At 39.1% G+C, this 24789-nt stretch overlaps 1 protein-coding gene across 1 annotated transcript in view; it reads left to right on the forward strand.

Moving 5' to 3' along the window:
- The window catches only part of ntrk2a (neurotrophic tyrosine kinase, receptor, type 2a), a 253300-nt gene that overhangs the window by 130829 nt on the left and 97682 nt on the right, over window positions 1-24789 (forward strand). The window contains exon 12 of the mRNA XM_043713062.1: window positions 4619-4807. Coding sequence (XP_043568997.1) covers window positions 4619-4807 — 189 coding nt within the window. The remainder of the gene's footprint in view (window positions 1-4618; window positions 4808-24789) is intronic.

Below are 24789 nucleotides of genomic sequence, written 5' to 3' on the forward strand. Positions count from 1 at the left end.
GTCTGAAATATCATTACCCACAAGTCCTCTGACCACTCTATCTGCCTAACCAATTTTTCAAATGAAATAAAGAAGGCTATGATATTTTTCTCATCAAAATATAGCAGTGTTTTAACATTTTGTATATATCACTACATTCTCTTTTAATCTCCATCCTGTTGACTTGACTTTGCTGACTAATTCGCAACTTCTGAAGTTCAAATTCTCTCTCTTTTTCTCTCTTGTGGAGGCTGGTACAATTGCAACATTTAAGAGGCATTTGGATGGGTATATAATGAGTATATGGGTATATAGGTTTGGAGGGATATGGGCCGGGTGCTGGCAGGTGGGACTAGATTGGGTTGGGATATCTGGTCAGCATGGACGGGGTGGTCAGAAGGGCCTGTTTCCATGCTGTACATCTCTATGACTTTATGACTCTATGACTGCGTCTCTTTCTTCTCTCTTTTTCTCTTTCTTTTTCCCATTCTTTTTCCTCTCTCTTTATCTTGTAACTCAATTTTCCTCAATTGTAACTTAAGTTTCTCTAACTCTACTGCACTTGTCTGTTTCTGCACTTGTTTGAGTAACTCCCTTATGATTTCAGCTTTATGTTTGTCCTTGGTTAAACCCAATTCTAACCTCTTTGCTAATTCTAAAAGTAAGATCTTTTTCGTTCCTCCTAAACCTTCCTGGAAAATTTGGGGATCATCTTCAAACCCCAGAACCTCTTTAGCAATTTTGAGAGCCATTTCTCTCAGTTTTAATTTAACCAACCACAAGTAACCAAAATCAAACAAATTGTCTCACCTACATTTTATTTAAAGATTTTGGACACTAATTGGCATTGTTTAAATCTGCTGAGATCTTTCACACCACAAATCTGTTCAAATCTGTCCAAATCTCAGCTTAGATCTGTCTAAACTTGTCCAAACCATGGGCCCGAGCCCCCAAACTGTTACGACAAGGTAGTAAACCATTCTGCTAATTAAATCAAACACACAGAAAAGTTCACTTTGCCTCATAATCTGTTAAAGTATGGGTGACAGAGAACTATCCAAATTTCACTCTGGGTATGGAGTTTGTGCCTGATCTGTACAAAGAATTCACTTCTGTGGGTAAAGTTTACTCAGAAAGAACAGGGGGAGAGAGGAAGGAAGTTATAATTTTGAAAGATGCAGGATCTATAAAAAATATTTTATTCTTTAGCTCCAAAAGTGATCATTAAACAATAACTATTTACAACTCTAAGCCTCCTTTGTCTTAAAAATTTGTTACCTACCTCCCACTCTATAACAATATACTGATCTGATAAAGCCCCTATTAAATTTACAGCAACTCAGATTTCAAAATCCGACAGCATTGATCTTCCTCTGTTTGTAGATCTCGCTGGGTCATCCTCAATTTTCTGCTGTAAAGATGTGGACGGCACAGTGGCACAGTGGTTAGCACTGCTGCCTCACAGCGCCAGAGACCAGGGTTCAATTCCCACCTCAGGCGACTGACTGTGTGGAGTTTGCACATTCTCCCCGTGTCTGCGTGGGTTTCCTCCGGGTGCTCTGGTTTCCTCCCACAATCCAAAAATGTGCAGGTTAGGTGAATTGGCCATGCTAAATTGCCCATAGTGTTAGGTGAAGGGGTAAATGTAGGAGAGTGGGTCTGGGTGGGTTACGCTTCGGTGGGCCGGTGTGGACTTGTTGAGCCGAAGGGCCTGTTTCCACACTGTAAATAATCTCATCTAATCTAGAAAAGATGGTTCACATGAAAAAGCTACTTTCTTTTTTAAGAGAGTTTTCAGTCAGTCTATGTGAACAATGGCAGGTGGCGCTCTTTCTCTGCTAACTGTCCAAAGTACCTGCTCTTTTTACCTCAAAACATTGGATTGTCTCATTGGTTTGATTTTGTCAAAACAGTAAAATTCAAATTCAATTGGGTTTTAGTATCTTGGGGCATAATTTAAACTAATGGGTTAAATTTGAACTGCTGTGAAAACAATGAGGTATCTAGGTTACAGCTAAAATGTTACATCTTTCAATTGTGCCTGCTACATGCTTGTCATTCTCTCTTAAAGGTACAGTACATATTTTCAATTTCATAACACCTCCATGGAGAAGGATGAGCATCCTCAGAAGCAAATTGACATTGCATAACTTCTGAGTTACTACTGTAGCACTCTGACAATACAAGGTTTCTGCTTGTAGTGAAATGGAAACTCAGGTATCAGTAATCAAACATTGGTTACTCTGGTTAGGTCCACATAATGTGGTAGGAAGAAGGGCTTATGCCTGAAACATCGATTCTCCTGTTCCTTAGATGCTGCCTTACCTGCTGCGCTTTTCCAGCAACACATTTTCACCACATAATGTGGTAGTTGAGTTGACCCCCCCCCCCCCCCCCTCTACTTCTAAGCTGGATAGGATGGAATCCATGCCTTTTGCAATGTCCTGTGCAAAATTCTTGACATTGATGAATTCAAGCAGGCCTGACAATTGCACCAAGTATTTCATTGTGCATACCCACCGACTTCCTTCTAAAGGTTTTCCAACTGGAGTCAGGTGTGGGATGTTTGCAACAGGTTGCATCTGCAAACTTGCCCTGTGGTGATTTAGAATTTTGAAACCCCTACCCTGGCTGCATATTGTTCGTGCCCAATATCTCACCATTTACAAATTCTGCCATTATTCTAACCACTAAATACGTGCCATGACAATATCTCTGCAGGTGGCTGTGAGCGTGAGACCAATCAACAGCATTTCTTCATTGATTTTGTGTTCAACAAGGAAAATGCCAGCAGATTATTTGATCATATGGGTGTACTGCAGTCCTGTCCTGATCTCCCAACCATTTGTATGCATAATAGTTGGGATTGTCAGACAGACCAACTGAATGAGAAACCTGGGTGATTTTATTGCCCATGAGAACAAGTATAGTGTTTTCATCACCACACTGTCTATGTTCAGTGTTGGAGCAGATTTTGAGCCTGGGACTTTTCTGGATGGTTCAGTTTTACACCTTAATGAATAGTTAGCCACTGAGACGAGAACCAATTGGAACCCTTATATTCATATTTAAGATATAGTAACTGGGAAAATGTGACATTGCATGTTATTTTGTTTTAAATAGAGCAGCCTTCAATATATTGTGGCTTGAAACATTAGTTTAAGAAAGAAAGAAATGTTTCCATTATAGGATATTAGCTTAGACAGTGTTAAGTCCAGAATTGTGATTTTTTTCCTCTCCACTGTAAATGCCTTAAGTGAAATTAATTCAGATCTCAACAATTCTATTTCTTAGCTTTATTCACAATTGTGCTCATAACAAGCTATCTCAACCATGGCAGATGCAGTGTTAGTCAGTTTGAAAGTAGTGGAATTAGTGCAATGGGGATGCACTTCCGAAGATGAGTGTTTAACTCCTCAGAATTGTTAGAGTTCATAATTGTCAAAATCATTATCTGTCTTATGACCAGTTTTATAAAATATTATTTACATTCCTTGTGCAATAAAATCACAAATGAATTTTCTCAATGATTCTTGAGTCTATCACCATACCTTGGAAAAAGAGCTGGTTGGTTTTCAGTTATAAGGTCTTTATAAAGGCAAGGCTGAAGCTTTTGAAGTTATTTCTTGGAACAGAAATGCTGGTAAAATTGTTCACTGCAACTGATCCAGATCAATGTCTTCATCAGTGTTATTATAAAAATGTCTTGGAGCATCATTTCTGAGCACTTTTAAAACGTATGCTTTTTGTGTAGATGATTTAGTATTGTTAGCAGATTCAATTGAGCATTGAATGCATTTCATTTACCATTAGTTTTGGTTTCAAAAGCAAGCAGACTGCAACTTACATCAGAAAATATCAAAAATCTATATTTCCAGAGATGCTGTCTATCAAACTCTATGAAATAAATTATGCTCACATTTCTCTTTTGAAATATCTAAATTTAGAGCAAAAGTGCATTTTTATGTTCCTGTTATTCACCCTTGTATATTAACAAGACTGATGAAATATTGGATGTTCCTGGACCTTTGATCAAGACAAGCTCATATTTCAATGCACTCTCATTGTAATTACATTTCATGTGCTATTATATTTTGTAGACCAACATACTAAATTCTGCCATGTGATCCAAAACACCATTAAAAGTTTTGAAAGCAAATGTAACAAAAAGGAAAATTACCATTATTTTTTTCATTCTAAAGCTTATGGACACTGCATTTGCTTCGCTTTGCACTTCTTTTTGAATTGCCAGCCATTTTGAATGTGTGGCAGTTTTTTTTAAAACTGTTTTTTAAAAATGTTGGCATGTAGGGCAGTTAAATTGGATTGTGCAATATTAATAGTAATATTAATGGAGAGTGTTTATTGCTACTATCACAGTGTTCTTTTGCTGAGTGGGGAATGGCAAAGCTTAATCTTTGAGGACTGATAATGTATTGCTCCAGAAATCCAATTAATATCTCATTCTCCAGCATTTACATGAAGTATTTCAAAGAGTACAGATATTCAACAAACAAAATCTATTTATTTTCTTCAAAAATTATACACTGGTGATCTGAGCTATTTTTGTCATTAATTCTGCTATTGAAGTATTTACATTGTTATATATATAGGTTTGATGAATGTAAACTACTTCTAGGTCCTTCTTCAGTAATCAGCACTGATGATGATTCAGCCAGTCCATTACATCATGTAACTAATGGCAGCAACACTCCATCCTCCTCAGAAGGTGGACCCGATGCAGTTATCATTGGGATGACAAAGATTCCTGTGATTGAAAACCCGCAGTACTTCAGGAATTCTCATGGTTTACTCAAACCTGATACTTGTGAGTATTTCATTATCAACACGTTGCAAAGTGTGAATGTATGTAATCCATTGAGTATGCATGCACTGAAGAGGAGTTTCCACCACGTTACATTGCTTTTTCAATGGAATATGCCTGACGTCATCAAAACAAGCATAACAGATAGCAGAACATTTAAGCACAAAGTACATTATCCTTGAATGATGTGGAGGATCCGGTGTCGGACTGGGGTGGACAAAGTTAAAAATCACACAACACCAGGTTATAGTCCAACGGGTCTATTTGGAAGCACTAGCTTTTGGAGCGCTGCTCCTTCATCAGGTAGTTGTGAAATATAAGCTCATAAGATACATAATTTTTATATTACAGTGTCATACTGTGATATATTGAACAAAACTGGATTGTTAAGTCTTTCATCTTTTAGAATGCATGTTTCGGTTCATTAATATGTAATTCCCAAAACTTCTTTTAAGTCACCTTCCCGAGATAACATAAGGTTTTGTAACAAAAGGTGACATCTCAGCTCAGACAAAGCATTAAAGATATGAGGTCCGAGTCTGTCTGTATCCCAGTCTTGAGTCAGACTGGTTCTATTTCCAAAGTAGAATTTACAAAATATTACATTGTTTGACTGCCTGCATTGTGTGACTGCAGATTGTGCATTTTTTGAGCAAAATAGAATGTATCTGCAAATATAATTATGCAAATACAAATTCACTCCATTGGAGAGAGAGAGAGAAGGGAGAGAGAGAAACAAAGGGACCACCTGTAGTTTAACATGAATTCAAGATTGAGTCCCAGTTGAGGCCATCCCCGTGGGTACTGAACTTTGCCGAGTACTAGCCTGCCCAGGAGCCAAGAAACTACACCATGTTCTTCACAGCCTGCATCACATTATCAATGAGGATGAGCACCTCGCCAAAACCTTCCCTACACTTCTGCTTTTCACCTTTAAACCTTGTATCTTCGGGTGACTGTCCTTCAAGATGGACTTTGGGTTAGGCAACAACACAAAGTAGCCAAGTAGAGGCTGAAAGCCAAGTTTGGTAGCATGGGGATGGCCTCAATCTAGACCTTGGGTTCATGTCACACTACAGGTGACCTCACTACACTATGTACACACACATACACACACACACACTCTCATACATACTCACACACTCACACAGACCCTCTCTCATACACATACACCCCTCACACTCACACCCATGCACATACCCTCTCACAGGCTTATACTCCATCACACCCACACACACGCTTCACCAAGCTTTCACACATGCAAACAAACACTCTCTTACCTGCACTCATATTCATACGCACACACTCTCTCTCTCATGCATGCACACATACATACAGGATTATGGGGTGAATTTGTATTTGTAAAATTATATTTGCACATACATTCTATTTTGCTCAAAAAATGTACAATCTACAGGCAGTCAATACATGTAATATTTTGTAAATTCTACTTTGGAAATAGAACCAGTCTGATGCAAGATTGGGATACAGACAGACTCTGACCTCACATCTTTAATGCATTTTCTGAGCTAAGATGTCACCTTTTGTTATAAAACCCTAAGTTATCTCAGGAAGGTGATTTAAAATAAGTTCTTGGATTTACATATTAATGAACTGAAACCTGCATTCTGAAATATGAAAGACTTAACAATCCAGGTTTGTTCAATTTATCAATGTATGACCCTGTCATCTTTTGCTATAAATTTCGTGCCTTATGATCTTATACTCCACAACCACATGATGAAGGAGCAATGCTCCGAAAGCTAGTGCTTCCAAATTAACCTATTGGACTATAATCTGGTGTTGCGTGATTTTTAACTTTATCCTCAAATGGGCATGGCCTCTCATCAGGTTAATCGCCATTACAAAGTTCCACTAATTTCAATTGTTTGCAATCCTTCAAGAAGGCTCTTAAGATTAAATTAGTACATTCAAGTGAAAGGAAACTAATAGGAGAAAGTGAGGACTGCAGATGCTGGAGATCAGAGCTGAAAATGTGTTGCTGGAAAAGCGCAGCAGGTCAGGCAGCATCCAAGGAGCATTTCCAGCAACACATTTTCAGCTCTGATCTCCAGCATCTGCAGTCCTCACTTTCTCCTATTAGTTTCCTTTCACTTGAATGTACTAATTTAATCTTAAGAGCCTTCTTGAAGGATTGCAAACAATTGAAATTAGTGGAACTTTGTAATGGCGATTAACCTGATGAGAGGCCATGCCCATTTGAGGATAAAGTTAAAAATCACGCAACACCAGATTATAGTCCAATAGGTTAATTTGGAAGCACTAGCTTTCGGAGCATTGCTCCTTCATCATGTGGTTGTGGAGTATAAGATCATAAGGCACGAAATTTATAGCAAAAGATGACAGGGTCATACATTGATAAATTGAACAAACCTGGATTGTTAAGTCTTTCATATTTCAGAATGCAGGTTTCAGTTCATTAATATGTAAATCCAAGAACTTATTTTAAATCACCTTCCTGAGATAACTTAAGGTTTTATAACAAAAGGTGACATCTTAGCTGAAAATGTGTTGCTGGAAATGCTCCTTGGATGCTGCCTGACCTGCTGCGCTTTTCCAGCAACACATTTTCAGCAAAGGAAACTAATAGACATGTTCAAAAGATTTTGACTGTGCAAGTTATATTTATTTGCTAAGTAACTGATTTCTGAACACTGGTATAACTACTCAATAGCTCTTTGAAAAACTATGAAGTAATTTCAAGTTATTTTAAGATGAGGTTACTTACAGGTGGTGAACTAATCACACCATTTAAAAGATTTTTTTCATGTTATGCCAATTTTAATAAACTGCATCAAGTTACCATTCCTAAACATAAGTTCATTTTTTTACAAGAAAAAGTTTTAAGAAACATTCTAAAATGCTCCCCAATTTCATTGATGTTTGGCAACATTTTATGTCCAGCGACATGCAGATCAATTTGGACAAAAAAGTAAGATAAAGCACAATTTTGAGCATAAGTTGTGCTTGCACTGTTGATTTTCTAAGTCGAACCCTGTGTAAACATGTCTAAACCTTTTTAGGAAATGATAAATGGACCGCAGCTGTAACATAATTGGAAGTGGCATACTGCCTGAAACCACAATAACTTTAGATAATCAAACTCGGACCATCTATTAGTTGATTGTATTGAACACTTCTGGACTAATAATCTGCTACCCTTGCAATGACTTCCCATTTTATCTTCAGGAGTCTGTTCAAAGAGACAGCACTCTTGCTGGGATGTAGCTACACCAACTCCAAAGCATCCTTGGGAACTAATGAAGCAGGTTGCTTTGTACCAAAGCTTTTGAGACTTTGATAAAAAAAAGATTTACTTTTATATTGCACTTTTCATGACCATCAAACATTATATAGCAATTTACAGCCAAGGAAGTACTCTTAAAATGTAGTCATTGTTGTATGGTCGAAAGTATAGCAGTCAAGATGCCCACAGCAAAACTCCACGAAGTGCAATGTGTTAATGGCCAAATAATTTACTTGGTGATGTGGATTAAAGGATAAATATTGGCCAGAGCACCATGGATTATGGTCCTGTGCTTCTTAAGTTTAATGCCATAGGATTTCTTGCATCCACTCAAACAGTTAGTTGGAGTCTTGGATTAATATTTCATCTGGAAGGCAGCACATACAACACTGCATTACTCCGTCTATAGTGTACTTGAACCGAGACTCTTGTGACCCAGAAACAATAGTGCTAGCGACTGAACCATGTCTGACATCTTTGGAGTGAGTGGTTACTTTTAGCACTGGATATTCAGTTAAATTTAAATCAACAGAAAAAAAGGCATTATATACAATTGACTGTAAATCCAGTAGTGTCCAGCAGTTAAGTTCAATTTCATCTAAGGGTGATACATTTGCTAATGAGCAGCATTGCATATACTTACTCGAATTTCCGGAGAACAGACAATGCTTTGACTACCTACCCAACTCACTTTGACTCTTTCACTGAAGAAATTCTTGCACACATGTAATTGTCTGCAGGCATTGTCTGCTCCTGGGGAACTGAGGAAAGCTGGCTAATGATTTTTCCCCCTTTTTTAATTGCATATTCTGTTAAATGTGGGAAAGTGCAGGTCAGAATAGATAAAAGTATTTTGTCAGCACTTTTTATTGTATATTGTACATTGTATTACAAAATGTCACATTATCAAATGTCAATTTTTATTTTTATATTTTCCCTTTAATAAATTGGAAAGATACATGGATAAAACAACTGTGGCAAGGGGGCAAATTCAAGTACAATGTTTTGGTCTGAGGCTCCATTTTAAAACACTTAAATTAACATGCATATCATATTATTTTAGATTTGCCTTAAGTCTCTCTCCAATACAACGTAATCCTTAAAGAACTTGAATATTTGTACACTTTTGATACAGCTGAGTTTGTGTTCTTTGAAAACTTCATACATTAACCAGTAATCAGGACAAGATGTAAATCAGCACCATCCAAAGTTTAAAGGCCAGGCAGAAGATAGGAATCCTTCTAATGATTCCCTGTTTTAATATGCCAATACGAGTGAGCTCAGTTTGATAGATCTGCCTGTAAATCATGCATGGATGGTTGCATATGGAGTGGTTATTGATGATGAGAAGATGAAAGGAATTTCAATAACACTGTATCTATATTGCAGCAAGATCCAGTGCAATCGCAATATTTTACACAAAATCAATTCGCTCCATTAGCGCAAAAAGAATTCTTTACTGTTTTTTTTTTCACTAGACCCGGTTTTATTACTTTTAACCAAACCTAAAATTGGAGGAGGTAAATAAATCTTCAAAGAATAATGTTAGCTACAGGAAAAAGTTTTGGTCAATATCGGGTCACCATTTTTTAAATTTATCAGCAACAATTCAAGGAGGAGAACGAGTCAGCTTTTAATTTCCTTAAAGTATGATGTGTATGATGTGTAACTCAAAACCATTCTTGATTAAAAGGGAATGTCCGAAATGCTCTTCTGATCAAATGCAATACTTCATTCAACAAGCATAATTCTATTTTCAATCTAAAAATAATGGAAAGTGATGACTGTCAGTGCTGTCTTTTCATTCAGAAGTAGTTAATCTACTATTTTTTTTTCATGGAGACAGGAAGCAGGAACTGCATTTGATTTTGCCTAGTGACAAATTGATTAAAAGTTCTGACTTTTCACAGGACTAAGCCAGTAACTGCTTTGGAAGCAGGAATACTTTCCATTTAAAGAGCCAACGACAGCAAGAATGGAAGTGAGTCAGATGAATTGCAAGATTCATTTCTAATGGGCTGAGGGGCCTTTTTTCATGCCGTAGACTTCTGATTCTAGCTAGACATTCCAACTGGCCCAATTAAGTATCATGATGGAGAGATCCGTTGTTAGAAACAAAGCCTTCAATTTAGAGGGATCCAAATATCTAGTCCATTGATGGTGACTTGGATGGAACAGTGCAGGCCATGAAGGAGGTTGGTAAGAGGAGGATATGTTTCACAAGTAGGAGGAGCAGCTTTCTGTTCAGTATAATCTTTCTCTACTTCCAGTTCTTCCTCCTGTCTCAGCTCCTGTTTTTGCTCCTTTCGTAACAACTGTCTGTCTGTGGCCTCGTTGCCCTCAAGGTCCACATCATTCTAAAGGTCTATGTGATAGAGAATGCAGCGCAAGTGTACAGTAGGGCCTTACCTGACTGGACGAGGAACTGGAGGTGCATCGTCAGAAGTTAGGTGGGCATTTCAATGGGTGTCCTATTGACCAGGTGCATTGAATGTATCACCTCTGTGCCCCTGAATGGAACTCTGGTAAACAAGTCAGTAACCATCCCTTTAAGGAATTTTCCTTGATCTTAGGTTGATGTGCAAAGTTAAAGTTGGAATGAGGTGCTGAGATAGCCTGGGCTGGTGTGGAATGAAGCTGTCATAGCATCTGCCAGGAAATTGAGTGCACACAAAGGGTAAGATCTTGTTATCATTGCAGCCTGTTTTCTGAGGAACTGGAAATTCTTCTGGACACTGGACAGCTAATCAGTACCTTAGTGGCCACACAGGTGCAATCATTGAGGCCTGAACCTGGGTAAATTGGGTGAGTGAATAAGGCAGGATCTAAAGCCGTATATCCTGCTCTCTTTGAAACATAACTGCCTTGATATCAATAACTGAAAGGAGATTGCTACTAATTGACTAGAATGGTGACAATTTGTCCACCAAGCTGTACCACGGTTTGAGTCACAATGTCTTTATAATGAGACAAAGTGGCAGCAGAAAAGAAAAAGGAAGCAGATGCTGCATTCGAGATCCCACCATCTCTGCCACTGTATCCTGCCTCTTGTACCCAAAGATCTGTGGGTCAAGAATTGGCCTGTAAAGTCACATGAAGACTGCAGAAACTTGTGACACTGAGCATAAGCCATCCTTGAATTGAGGGACAGCAAACAACAAGTTTTGTTTCAGATTCTTTACTGTGATGATATCTGCAGAGATGGCATTTTCAATGAGAGTTAAGGTCACGTCCTCCCACCTCGGAGGATGATGTGTTCGTTCATCTTAACCATGAAATACTCTAGCTGAGTTGCAGAGGGGTCTTTCTCAACACATGTGTTTTGATTTTTTTTCTGCAAAATACCAACAAACTTTCATAGTAGTCTATTCTAAAATATATTCCAAAACAAACAAAAGCTTAACATTTCCTTTAAAGATCAAATGTTTTAAAAATTCAGCTTCATATCAAGCAGTCCATTTTCAAATGCATCAAAAACTGGAAAATATGCAGACTTCAGCTAATAAGCAGTAAGTAATATTCATGTCACACAAATGCCAGGTATATTACCATCCCCAATAAGATGCAATCTAAATACCACTCCTTGACATTCAATAGTGTTACCATTACCCACTGTCAATATCCTATTGACCAGTGACCAGAAATTCAACTCCACTCACCATATAAATACTGAGGCTAGGAATACTGTGGCAAGTTATTCATTTCTTGATTCCCCAAAGCCTGATCATGATCCACAAGGACGAGTCAGGAGTGCAATGGAATACTCCCCACTTGCCTGGATGGATGTAGCTCCAACAACAGTCAAGAAGCTTGACACTATCCAGGACAAAGCAGTCCACTTGACTGGTACCTCATCCACAAGCATCCACTCACTCCACCATTGACACGTAGTAGCAGCAGTGTGTGCTGTCTACAAGATACACTGCAGAAATTCACCAAAGATCCTCAGACAGCACCTTCCAAAGCCACAACCATTTCTATCTAGAAGGACAAGACAGCAGATATTTGGGAACATCACCAACTGCAAGTTCCCCTCCCAGCCACTCATAATCCTGACTTGGAAATACATAGCTGTTTCTTCCCTGTCGCTGGATCATAATTCCCTCCCAGAGGGTATTGTGCATCAACTTATAACACATGAATTGCAGCAGTTCAAGAAGGTAGCTTTCCACCACTTTCTCAAAGGCAACTAAAGATGGGCAATAAATGCTGGCCAGCCAGTGATATCCATGTCCTATGAATGAATTTTAAAAAAATTACAAAGCAGATATGCCTGATTTGTTTTTGGCAGGACCAATCTAAAATGTCCACATTAAAACTAAGCTTTCAATGCAAGTAATGCAGATTACCTCGGCGCCAACGGTCTTTTCACAGCAGAGAGCGGCGCGAGCTGGGCGGAAGTGAAGTTGGAGCGCAGAGCTAGTCGGGAAGGTAAGTGATTGATATTTAAGAACTTACCTCAACGCCAACGGTCTTTTCACAGCAGAGAGCAGCGCGAGCTGGGCGGAAGTGAAGTTGGAGCGCAGAGCTAGTCGGGAAGATAAGTGATTGATATTTGAGTGGGTGTGTTCTAGACCCCAGGCCTCCGTCCCATCCTCCTCCTCTAACCTAACTTTAAAGTCCACAGGTAAGCTACTCAGTGTTCTTGTTTTGGAGACGAAGTGTAGAGTAATGGCAGCGCAGGCAGTGGAATGTTCCTCCTGCCGGATGTTTGAGGTTTGAACTCATGACCCCTAGCAATTGAGTCCCCCACTCTGGGAAAAATCTCCTTGCTATCCACTCTGTCTATATCGCTCATGATTTTGTAGGCCTCAATCAGGTCCCCCCCAACCTCCGTCTTTCCAATGAAAATAATCCTAATCTACTCAACCTCTCCTCATAGCTAGCACCCTCCATATCAGGCAACATCCTGGGGAACCTCCTCTGCACCCTCTCCAAAGCATCCACATCCTTTGCGACCAGAACTGTACACAGTACAGTAGCACCTCGACATACGAACGACCCCATTCATGAACAAATTGGTTTATGAACAGGTTTGTACATAAAATTTTGCTTCAACGTACGTACGAAATTCAAGGTACGAACGCAAAAAGCCCGTGTGCGACCACGTGGTTTCATTGTTCTGCTTTGCTACGCGTGCTCTGAATGCAAAAGCTCTCGGTCCCTGCGTGATCTCATTCAGTTCGTCTTTGGCACGTGTGCTGTGAACAGCGTTTGTTGCTACGTCCAAGCACTCTTATGCTATCCGAACAATGGGAAAAATTGATTCAGTTCGCAAACTTTTAGGTTCGTGAACAGGGTCCCGGAATGGATTAAGTTCGTAAGTCGAGGCGCTACTGTATTCCAAATGTGGCTGAACCAAAGTCTTATACAACTGTAACATAACCTGTCAACTCTTGTACTCAATACCCCATCCAATGAAGGAAAGCATGCCATATATCTTCTTGATCACTCTACTAACCTGCATTGCCACCTTCAGGGAACAATGGCACTGAACACATAGATCTATCTGTACATCAATTTTCCCCAGGACTTTTCCATTTACTGTATAGTTTAGTCTTGAATTGAATCTTCCAAAATGCATCATCTCGCATTTGTCCGGATTGAACTCCATCTGCGATTTATCTGCCCAACTCTCTAATCTATCTATATTCTGCTGTATTTTCTGACAGTCCCCTTCACTATCTGCTACTCCACCAATCTTAGTGTCATCTGCAAACTTGCTAATGAGGCAAACTACACCTTCCTCCATGTATGAAGGTACACATGTATGAAGGTACACAATTCTTTGAGAACACTTGCAGACAGGAGCAAATACAGAGAAGGAACTGGAGAAAGGAATGCCAGGGATCTCAAGGCCAATGATCAACCCCATCTCCAGAAAACACCTGCTCAGTATATGTTGGGAGATCGAGCTCTAGGAATGATCTCATTAGCCACACAGGAACCAAAAAACCCATGACCAGTGACATGGAATTTTTTCAGTGCATAGTCGTACTTATTAATGATGATTGTGGTTGAGTTCCAATGAGGATGGTGTCTAGCTTGGAGGGGAACCCATATGTGGTCGTGTTTCCCTGCACTTGCTGTTCTTGTCCCTCTAGGTGATAGAGGTTATGGGTTTGAAATGTGCTGTCAAAGGAGACTTAGTGAGTGACTGTAGTACATCTTGTAGATTGTGCACACTGCTGGCATTGAGTATTGATAGTGAAGGGAGTGAATATTGGAGGTAATGGATGAGTGTCAATTGAGTCAATTTGTTTATTGGATGGTAGCAGGCTTTTGAAGACAGGTAGCAAATAGCAAGACTTCCTAGCCTCTGCCCTGTGCTTTCAATCGAAGAATTGGCCCGATCAAGTTTCAGGCCAATGGCAGTCATCAAGATATTGGTAGTGAGAGGTTCAGCAATGGTAATGCCATTGAACATCAAAGGACGAGGGTTAAACATTTGCATGTTGGAGATGGTCATTGTCTGTTATTTCTATGGCACAAATGTTACTTGTTTTTTTTTAGCATAAATCAGAATGCTGTCCAAGTCTTTCTGCTCTTATAGCCAGACCCTGGATGCTGTTTTTCAAGTTATGATTAGTTTACTTACAGTGTGGAAACAGACCCTCCGAAGAGCAACCCACCAAGAGCAATCCCCTACATTTACCCCTTCACCTGACACTGGCAATTGCACATGGCCAATTCACCTAACCTGCACATCTTTGGACTGTGGGAGGAAACCGGAGCACCTGGAGGAAACCCACGCAGACACAGGGAGAATGTGCAAACTCCACACAGAAAGTTGCCCGAGGCGGGAATTGAACCCAGGTGTCTGGCGCTGTGAGGCAGCAGTGCTAACCACTGTGCCACCATGCCACCATGATTTCAGACATGATACACCAAATTGTAAAACTCCTGGGCAAGGAGGAAGAACTGGCTCCCTTCATTTCCACTCTCACCCTCTCATTTGATTGCGATAAGGTTAATTTACAAAGGATTCACTCCCTTGGGTATACTTCACTCCTAGCCCAAATGAATTGATGATTTAAAAGTAACTAATTTAACCAGGATTTCTTAACAATCAAAAAAGTAAATTTGTTACTAAATCTGAGAAGAGATAGTCACACAAACATATAAATTAGAAATGAGAAATTAGTTAAAAAAAGCGATAAAAGTTAAAAGTACTGATAAATCTCTGGATCATTCTTGAGGAGTTGATAGAGGAGTGCTCAAATTTAGATAGTCAATTTGGGATTCTTGATTAAGTTAGTTGAAACTCTTTTGTCTTGTTTCCTTTTGACAGTGACTGGTAACACTGAGAACAAGAGATTCCTTCAGTTGTCCTGTTTCTTTCTCACTGGCATGCTGACTAGCTGTTTTCTAGCCCCCAGAGTGAGACAATCCTTTACTTGCAATGCAGGGGTGACTAGTGGATGTTTCTTTGACTGTGAGTTAAGCAGTACCCTTGAGCTTGATTCTAGGCCAATTCACAGATGTACAACAACTAACTAATGTACCTCTTCCATTGAAGTACACAGATCAGTTTGAAAAGGTTTTGTTCTTGAAAAGGAACATGTCTCTCGTACAGATTTCTGTCTTTACTCCCACCACTCTCATATTCTGAAATACCTCCCAGGTGAATATATATCAGCTTGTACACATTTTTCCTGCTTTGAATCCATCCCTTTGAAGCTTCCTTGACACCTTGTCAGCACTCTTCCCTGTAATGTTTATGTAGCTGTTAAGGGGACCTTAAAGGTCTGTGTACAGTAGCAGGTCTTCGAAACAGAAGTCTTTCATTGGCATTATGATTGACATGGCCAGAGCTTCCCAGTAGCTGTATGGTGGGTTGCTTCTCTGGTTTAACTCTCCAGGGACTCTTTCCCCAGACAGCCAATGAATTTACACATCCACAGTAATTTGTTGGTCTGTATCTCTCCTCTTTAAAAAAAACACAGTGTAATTTAAAATGCGATGTATCCATAGGTAATCCGATGCTATAAATTATGGCCATGACACTGTATATGAACATGGTCTGCTTCAGTGTCTGAGGAGTTGAAAATATTATGCAGAGAAATTTCCCATTTCATATTTTATGATGGAAGCAAGGCCTTTGATAAAGTTGTTGAAGATGGTTGGATCTAGCAGATGCAACTATAATATTACCAGCGACTACAAAGAAAGTAAACCAGAACTCTGCTTTCATTTCATGTGAGAAACATAATTTCTCTCTAGAGGCCCGTGGATTGCAACAACATTTACTGCCTGCTTATCTATGATTCAAAGCCCTATTTCTGGCAAGCAGATGCTCTGAGAAGTAATGGAATTACAGTCAATATAGTACACATGCATCTCTGATCCCCAATTTCTCACACTCCCTTCCACACTCAGTGAAGATGATGAACTTGATGAAGACTTGAAGTTTGCCATCCAGCCTTTGAAACCCCACCCAGATGGTCACATGTGAACCTGGGTGGTAAAAGCTAACAGATCACTTCGCCAGGAGAGGCAGTGGGACATAAATTTAAGGTGAAGGGTGGAAGGTATAGGGGAGATGTCAGGGGTAGGTTCTTTACCCAGAGAGTGGTGGGGGCATGGAATGCGCTGCCTGTGGGAGTGGCAGAGTCAGAATCATTGGCGACCTTTAAGTGGCAATTGGATAGGTACATGGATGGGTGCTTAAGCTCGGACAAATGTTCAGCACAACATCGTGTGCCGAAGGGCCTGTTCTGTGCTGTATTATGCTATGTTCTATGTTCTATTGGTTTATGTTGTCTTTAGTACGTTTTCTGTCTCTCTACTTCTGTATTATAGATCTTAGGGCTGAAATTTATGTACAACAGTGACTACTATTCAACAGTACTTAATTGGCTTTAAAGCACTTTGGCAGTCTGAGGTAATGAAAGGCATTATATAAAGGTAATTTTTTAAAGACAACTTGTGTCTCAACATAAGCCCCAACTATAACCTCTCTAGCCAATGAGTCTAAATATAAAATAATGGAGGATTTGTGCTGAATGAAGACATCTGGTCTACACTTCATGTCTGTAAAATGAGAAGTGACCTTGTCCTGTTAATTGCTAGGGAATTAATTTTAAAATAATTGTTTGAATGACTGGCCCTTTTCATGTTCTATGAGGTTAGATCTTTTCATTCTATTTTATATTGGTGCTTGCTTGAGTTTCATTTTCAACTTTGAAATCTGTATTAAATAATCTTAAATCTGCAGAGAAAAAGTAGATTTAATAAACAGTGGAGGAGTAAGTTCAGAACAAAAATGCTGAGCAATATTTCACTAAAACATAATACTTTGTAACATCATTTCTTCTCCATTTTGGCTGAAAGCGATTTGAAAGATCATGATACATGTTCACAAAAATAACCTACAGGGAAGCTGATCAAAGCCACAGAGTCATAGAGGTCTACAGCACAGAAAAAAGTCCTTTGGCCCATTGAGTCTACAGTGGTTAAACCAACATCAAACTATTCTAATCCCATTTCCCAACACTTGGCTCATAGCCTTAACATCACAAATGTAGATCCAAGGATTTCTTAAATATTATGAGCCTGTACCAACCTTACAGGCAGTGAGTTTCAGATACCCACTCTAAATGAAAACATTTCCTTACATTCCCTTTAAATCTCTTGCTGCTTCTTTTAAACTGGGTCCTGGTCATTGATTCCCTCCCATGAAGACAATAAGTTTCTGTCTATCCTATCTATGCCCCTCACAATTTTATACATCTCAATCATGACGCCACCCATACCCCACCTCAGTCTCCTCGGCTCCAAGGTAAACAAATCCAGTCTGTCCAATTTCTCTTCATAACCAAAACTCTCAGAGCAGGCAACATGTTGGTAAATCTTCTTTGCACTGTCTCCAGTGCAATCATATGGTGGGTTGATGGTACACCTGTGACCTAACTCCATGCACTTATCTTCTCCCCATATCTTTTACTACCTTGGGCTAGCATAAGTCTATTAATTTTAGTTGCAATAAAAAAGAAGTGCTGAAAATACTCAGCAAGTCCGGCAGCATTTGTGCAGAGTGAAACTGTTAACGTTTTGATTAGAATGTGGCACCTTTTTAGAATATCTAATTTCCATTTGCAAATGGATTCCATCTATTAATTTTAGTTGCAATAAAAAAGAATGCTGAAAATACTCAGCAAGTCCGGCAGCATTTGTGCAGAGTGAAACTGTTAACATTTTGATTAGAATATGGCACCTTTTTAGAATATCTAATTTCCATTTGCAAATGGATTCCAAATTTCTGTCACCATTTGGTTCTTGTTTAGACTTTGTTTCCTAGTCCTAGCCACTCCAATCAGGAAAAATGATTTCTCTGGTTCCATTAATATCTTGGAGGATTTTACTACATCATTCTTCAACCATCATTATTTCAGTAAATACAATCTTACTTTAAGTTCGTTCACTTCATGATGTAAAGTTTGGAGTCTTTCTGTTGTTCTGGTAAACTCATGTTGTGCTCTCTTCAAAGGCAGTATTCCTTGCTGATATTTGGTGTTCAGGATTGAAAGGAGTATTTCACTCTGCTTCATATCAACAAGTAAAGCAAGGTGTTCAAATCCTTATAGAAACCAAAAGAAGAAAGGAGTTCTGCAACAAAAGGAACTGAAGAGTCAAACACAATATTATTGTAAAGTTAAACACACATTAGCTGACAAATAGTGTTTGAATGAAAATGGTACAATTCATTTTCATTGATAGAACAAAGACAATTCTCATATGGTTCACACAAAGCATCATCTCTAACTACAAGGTTTTTGAGTTAGAGGCGGCATGGTGGTTCAGTGGTTAGCACTGCTGCCTCACAGCGCCAAGGACCTGGGTTTAGTTCCTGTCTCGGGCAACTGTCTGTGTGGAGTTTGCACGTTCTCCCCGTGTCTGTGTGGGTTTCCTCCAGGTGCTCCGTTTCCTCCCACAGTCCAAAGATGTACAGGTTAGGTGAATTGGCCATAATAAATTGCCCGTAGTATTAGGTGCATTAGCCAGGGGTGAATATAGGGGAATGGGTCTGGATGGGTTGCTCTTCGGAGGGTTGGTGTGGACTTGTTGGGCCGAAGGGCCTGTTTCCGCACTGTAGGGAATCTAATCTAATCTAAATATGCCTCCTAAAAATGGGAATTTCAGAAGTGCACACAGTATTCTAACTGTGGCCTAACCAAAATGTTTATACAATTCCAACATAATCTCCCTACTCTTAAACTCTATGCTTTGGCTAACTAAGATAAATATCGCACATAACTCCTTAATCATTCTATAGCTGCCCTGCTACCTTAAGGGACCAATGGGCATGTATACCAATGTCCGTCTGATCCTGGTGCTTCCCAGGGTCCTACCTCTCATCATGTAATCCATTGCCCTGTTTGTCATTCCCAGGTGTATCACCTTGCATTGATCCAAATCAATTTCCATTTACTGCTGATTAGCCTTCTACATTGTCCTGTAATCTAAGGCTATCCTCCTCACTATTTACCACCCCACCAGTTTCACATCATCTGTGAACTTCCTAATCAAGCCTCATACATCCAAGTCCAAACTGTTTAAACGTTGATTCCTGTTGAACTCCACTGGACACATGCATTCAGTCACAAAAAAAAACCCTCAATCATTACCCTCTGCTTCCTGCCACTCAGTCAATTCTGGATCCAATTAGTCAAATTTCCTTGGATCCCATAGACTCTTACCTATGCTATCAGTCTCTGATGTGGGACTTTCTTAAAAGCCTTACTGAAGTCCAAACAGACTACATTACATACATTGTCTTTATCTACATACCTGGTATCTCTTCAACCAAGTTGGTCAGATATGATCTCCCCTTAACAAAACTGTGCTGTTTTTAACTAATTCCTGCCTTTCCAACTGCAGATTAATTCTGTCCCTGAGAATTGCTTCCAATAGTTTCCCCACCACTGCCTGGCTGATAGCTTCCTGGTTTATCCCTTGTTCCCTTCTTGAATAATGGTACCACCGTATTGGTTGTCCTCCAGTTCTTTGGAAGCTCTGCCAAGACCAGGGAGAAATTGAAAATTATTGCCAATGTCCTAAATTTTCTTCCTTGCCTCATTTCATGCAGCTCTGGATATTTATCAACTTTTAAGCTGGCCAAATTGCTCAGAACGTCATCGCTGTCAATGCTACTTTCTCTAAGTACATCACAATCCTTCTCCTTGATTTCTATCCTCATATTGTTTCTCTCACTAGTGAACACTGACACAAAATATTCACTTTGAAACCTACTTGTGATTCCATACACAAAACTCTCATATGCCAGTTTTTGAATGAAGTTTAAAATGCAAATTGTCTAATGGATTGAATTATTACGGTGGTAAAATCTTTTCTGATGAGAAGGTGAATTAGTATGGGAAGAGACTTCTCCAATCAACAACATATCCATGAATCATTCATGACTGAATATACATCTTTATATAAATCATTACAACTCCTTGACTGTAAAGTTGCCAAGTTATTTTAAAATAATTACATTGGACTATAATCCTCCTTCGACAATTGAGACCCACATTATTTTGCTCATTGGGAATTTTATCAAGATGTGCTGGTAATTGAATACTTTACCAATTATGAAATTCCAAAGCCTTTCTGCAAAGGACTAAGTGGCTGTGATGGTCACAGTGGCATTAATTCATTGAGTTCAAACTTGGCAGTAAGGATGGGTCGTGTTGCTTAGCTGTTTTCAAAAGCGAGCCATTAGTTTCCACATTGCAGCCTTGTACTTGATTGACATGAAATAAAAGGAACATGCTAAGATATCCCGAAAAGATGTTAATAAAAAAACCTGTGGAGAATGAGGTCACCTGTTGCAGTGAAAGAAAGGCCTTCTCTAACCAATAGTGATGGAATCTCAGTGAGAGATAGGTTATTGCCATTAGCTGTGATGGATTTAGTATCTTGTTAGCTATTTTTATAACTTTGGAGGATGTCTATTAAATCCTTTTCAATCAATTTACAATGAAAATTCAGTTCACTCTGGACTCTGCTCTTTTGAAACTGTGGAATGGAGTTCTAACTCCATGTATTGCAATGGTTAGAATTTACACAGAACCCTACCACATTTTCTGCTGAGCCAGGCTGTGATTAAGGGAATTGCAGGTCAGAGCTTGGGAGGATTTCATTTGCGGCTTCAACTGCTTGTTGACATATCTTTACTGCCTGAACATGATGTTTATGGCCTCTGTAAATATGAAATATTGCAGACCCCGAACTCTGTAGTACTCCATTAATGTCATACTTACAAAATTGCACAGGTCTTTGGGGAAGGGGGATGCATAATGTGTATGTGATAGTCCTGCAGCATCATTAGAGTAGCAGACAGCTTTTTGTATGTGACTAGTATCTAAATCTGAGACGTGAGCGCTGATATTCAGATTGTGGAGACTGTAAATAGATCACTCACACTCTCAGAGCATAGACATTGAAGGTCACAAATGCGGTTTGAAATAAACAACAATAAGTTGGTAATTGGCAATATAACAAGAGGGGCCAATGTCTCTTACGCAGCACATGGAATCATAATAATTAACCATAAATATTAAATAATTTGTTGATATTTGATGTTAAGTGTTCTTCAATGAAAAAAATCTTGGTATTCCTATTAAATATTAAATATTTCCAATAGAAGCCACTGATCAATAACTAGGATCAAAATCTAAGGCTTTCTTTTAATATTTGTTGCCATAGTTCAGAGGTAATGACACAAAACAAGCAAGTTTATGTTCCTTTGCCTTTTGGAGATCTTGGCTAGAATTGTGCAGTCATGAATGTTAGTGTAGTAGATTAGATTAGATTACTTATAGTGAGGAAACAGGCCCTTCGGCCCAACAAGTCCACACCGACCCACCACCCACCCAGACCATTCCCCTACATTTACCCCTTCACCTAACACTATGGGCAATTTAGCATGGCCAATTCACCTAACCTGCACATTTTTGGACTGTGGGAGGAAACCGGAGCACCCGGAGGAAACCCACACAGACACGGAGAGAATGTGCAAACTCCACACAGTCAGTCGCCTAAGGCGGGAATTGAACCCGGGTTTCTGGCGCTGTGAGGCAGCAGTGCTAACCACTATGCCACTGTGCCACCCACAGCCGTAGACTCAGTTGTTATACCTCTACAGTCAAATAGCTTACTGGTTTGTTTAGGTTTACGATGAGATCACGCCAACCACCCTTCCATCTATTGATTCCATCAATACTTGCCACTGCCTCAGGAAAGCAGTCAACATAATCAATCCCAATCTAGTTATGCTCTCTTCCACCCTCTTCCATCAGGCTGAAGATACAAAAGTTTGAAAACACATACTCACACTTTCAAGAACAACTTCTTCCCTGCTGTTATCAGACTTATGAATGGACCTCTCATTTATTAGGGTAGTTCTTTCTCAAAACCTTCTCTGTAGCTGTGTCATTATATTCTGCATTCTGTTCTATTACGCTGATATATTTATGTAAGGTATGATTTGCCTGGATAGCATGTAAAACAATACTTTTCACTGTATCTCGGTACATATGTCAATAATAAACCAAATCAAAAAGTGTCCTTGGATCCTAAACTTGTATCATAGTGTGGAGTTCAAGAATGGCAGGATTCAGGAATGGCAAGGAATTCACCACAAAAAATTGTCAGGATATTATTCAACATGAGCAGTGAACACTGAACTAAATTCCAAAATGTAAGTAACCTCAACCTTATTGTTACACTGCTTCTAATTCAACCTAAAAACTGGAAGTTACCTCTTGCAGGTTAGGTTTGCTTAATAACACATTTGAAAGAATGATTACCATTAACACTACAGTCAACCACTCAGATCTACTTGTGGTAAAGTAAATTTTTAAATTTCAATTTTAGATGTTTTCAGTAGATTTCATAAATACTTTAAAAAATAAATTACTTGTTTATGAAAAAGGAGTATTTAACAGGAAAGAGGGAGTGTGGAAGAAGAGAGGTAATAAAATGATTCTCTGCAAACTGGATAGATACTAGAACTGCCATGACAATAATTGCAGTACTTTCAGAAAGAGACAGTGAAACTCTTGAGTTCGTCATTGTAGGAGAAGGCAACCACCCCTCACTCCAGTCCACCAGGTCAAACACTTTCCTGCTGAAAGTACCAGTTTCAGTGAATGGTGTCATATAAACCAATGAATTAATACTTGGAGAAGGCATTTTGGACCCTCAGACTTCCTCCAGCATTCAACAAGATTATAGCTGATCTACTGTGGTGTCAACTCTGCTTTCCTGCCTATGTCTATATCTTTGATTCTTTTGACAATTAAGAAACCTTTTTTAAACTCAGAGACCCTTAAAAATATCTTCAATGACACTGCCTCCACTGCTGTCTTGGAACAGTCCAATGGTAAGCAATGGATCTTATGTTTGTGGTGTTCCTGGATTTCTCTTCTGGGCCGCAACACCAGTAGGGAATATTTGCTTACATACCTGGGTTCCATCTTGACAATACGAACTATACAAGGAGTCTACAATGCACGACAAACCCACTTAGGTTACGTGAAGTTGGGACAGATTTGGAAAAATTATCAGAAGTCCCCAACCTATTGAGACTCCATTCAATAGGAAATATCCTACCAAATGCCTTGTGCAAACTCTTGACTCCACACTTGATTTCTGTAATCAGCACTCAAGTTGAATAGTCTTTGATTTGGGGTTATAGTCTTGATTTAAAAAAAAACTTTACTGCATTCAACCTCATGATTATGAAATCCAGAGAAAAATCTCACTTTTCACATTCTGAACCAAGTAAAAGTGACCATTGATCTCTAGCTGATTTTATAACTATAGGACTTATATGGTTGGTTTCGTTTATCTTTGGATCAATGATGACCAGGAACATTGAGTTTAGTGATGGTCGTACCAATGAATTTCACGGAGAGAAGATGTGATTTATTCTTAGTGGAGGTATTCATTGCCTAGCATGTGTGTGGTGTCCATGTCATTTGTCATTTATTAGCCAAAGTCTGAATGTTGTCCAGTTTTGCTGAATATGAACACAGATCTCAAGTATTACAGTGGTTGCAAATAGAACTGAACATTGTGCAATCATTCACTAACGCTCCCCATTTTTAACCTAATAGTGGTGAGAAGGCTATTAATGAAACAGCTGAATATGGTCAAGCTTTGTGAGCTCCTACACTAATGTGCTGGGACTGATGTGATTGCCTCAAACAATCACATTCATCTGTCTTTGCACTAGTGATGACTCCAGCCAATTGAGAACATTTTACTTAATTTCTATAGATTTCATTTTTACTTGGGTTACATTAATCCCTAGTGTATTAAGAATCAACCTTGCAATCTGAATCAGTCTGATGTATGCCTGACCAATATGGCTAGCATGTTCCCTTCCATGAAGAACATTGATATATCAGTTGGGTTTTTCTAGTAATGGTAAAACATTGTAATTATGAGATTTATTTGGTACAAGCTAAAATGTTGACAGATCTATGAAATTCAGCTTCATTGCTTGCAGATTGAAAGTGAACACCCAGGTTCTGTTTTCTAAATCTTCTACTGTAACCACTAGACTCAGCATGTTTCAGCCTAATCCTATCCAAACAGGTTCACAATATTCTCCAAGAGGATCCACTCACTATTGCATATTCCCAATCCTAAAACTTGAAACCAATTGTTGTGTCTCCATCACAATTAATAAATTCCCACAGATCAA

The sequence above is a fragment of the Chiloscyllium plagiosum genome, chromosome 2 (assembly GCF_004010195.1).
Source record: "Chiloscyllium plagiosum isolate BGI_BamShark_2017 chromosome 2, ASM401019v2, whole genome shotgun sequence".
Lineage (NCBI taxonomy): Eukaryota > Metazoa > Chordata > Chondrichthyes > Orectolobiformes > Hemiscylliidae > Chiloscyllium > Chiloscyllium plagiosum.